The sequence below is a fragment of the Fragaria vesca genome, linkage group LG2 (assembly GCF_000184155.1).
Source record: "Fragaria vesca subsp. vesca linkage group LG2, FraVesHawaii_1.0, whole genome shotgun sequence".
Lineage (NCBI taxonomy): Eukaryota > Viridiplantae > Streptophyta > Magnoliopsida > Rosales > Rosaceae > Fragaria > Fragaria vesca.
The window spans coordinates 30677080-30678597 of record NC_020492.1 but is presented as its reverse complement, the minus strand read 5'-3'; the positions used below and the strand labels follow the sequence as shown (position 1 = coordinate 30678597).

General features: G+C 41.0%; 1 protein-coding gene across 1 annotated transcript; it reads right to left on the bottom strand.

The window, feature by feature from the left end:
• On the bottom strand, nt 1-1404 carry LOC101307086 (palmitoyl-monogalactosyldiacylglycerol delta-7 desaturase, chloroplastic-like). The gene is made up of 5 exons (XM_004291695.1): nt 1053-1404; nt 805-945; nt 568-708; nt 356-462; nt 1-244 (listed from the first exon to the last, which is right to left on the bottom strand). Exons 1-5 carry the CDS (start codon nt 1341-1343, stop codon nt 46-48), a joined length of 879 nt encoding a protein of 292 aa, XP_004291743.1. The 5' UTR covers nt 1344-1404; the 3' UTR covers nt 1-45.
• Nucleotides 1405-1518: the final 114 nt, after the last annotated feature.

The window sequence follows — 1518 nt, the reverse complement described above, 5'->3', positions numbered from 1 at the left end:
ATATATATATATAATTAATGGTGTTCGATCACTAGTTCATCAGTATTATTTCTTGAGGGCTTTGCTGCGCATCTGAGATTCAGTAGGAGTCTTGACGTCAGTTGCCAACCCAATTGCTTGAAGAGCTCTGATTGCATACCAAGTCAAGTCGACTTGCCACCATTCCAGGCCGTGTCGAGCTGAGTTTTCAAATGCATGATGGTTGTTGTGCCACCCTTCTCCAAGTGACGTCCATCCCAACAACCTAGTTTTATCAACAAATATCGAACATGTCCCAATTAGCAACTACTCGATCTTTGATTTCTGGAGAAACCAAAAAAAAATATGCAGGAGAGCAAGATACAGATGGAACTACCAATTGTTCTTCGAGAGGTCGCCGGTGTTCCATACTTGTTTTCCCCAGATGTGACCGGCCGAGTTCACTAGCAAAGTGAAGTGGAAAACATATACCATCCTCACTCCCTACAATCAATATAAATTGTTTTCCATTAAACTGTTAATTTCTCTCTGAAATAGATTGGACAAGTGAGGCATTATATTGCAATTTTAGTAGTAGTACATATATACCATTCCCCAAATAAAGAAGGGTAGTCCACCCAGGGCATAGAGCAAAGCTCCAGAACCATAAACGTGTAAGACGTATGTATGATGAAGAAACCTATAGAACCACTGCTTTTTCATATCCTCAACGTTCTTCCGTCCTCCATACTGCACACAGATATCATAACATTTAGATTAATTCAACTTAATTAGTTAATTTTCATATATATTTTAAGCTTAATTAGTTACTAGCTTCTTACGTACTTTTAGATAGCGAGAGGTGCTATCAAGGATCCAACCCATATGACTATACCAGAAACCATCCAAGGGACTGTGAGGGTCTTTCTCTTTGTCTGTAAACTGATGATGGTACCTGTGTGTGCTCACCCATTCTATTGGGCTTCCCTGCAAATAAACCAATCAACCATTCAAGTTATGACTTTCCTTTGTTCTTTTTCTGCTGTAGTAAACTATCATTAGAAAAAAGATTTAAAAAACAAAACACAACAAACCTGAAAGGATAGAACCCCTAAGTAGGCAAACAAGTACTCGAGCCATTTGGGAAGCTGGAAACTCTTGTGCGCAAGGTGTCTGTGGAAACCCAAAGTGACTCCCAAACCGGTGAGAATATAGAGAGCGAAGGCCACCCAAAATGCAGCCCAGGTGAAATGAAAGGGAGCAAACAAGCAGAGGCCGTGGAGGGCCAATAATGTAGCCGCTGTGCCTATGTCTTGCAAATTCCATGGTCTCCCCCATAGTTGTACACAGGGCGTCATCAAAATACTGGCCATAAGTCCCCCCATTAATTTCTGGCTATCGATCAGTTGCTGCTGCACTACAATCTAGCTAGCCAGCTCGTATATATGTATCTGCACTATGTAGACGTCGATGAACTTCAACTGTATATATGAGATATAAGTTGATGAGCGAGTTTGAGTGTTGTAGAGCGAATGACCGCTTCGTATATATAGACCAGCA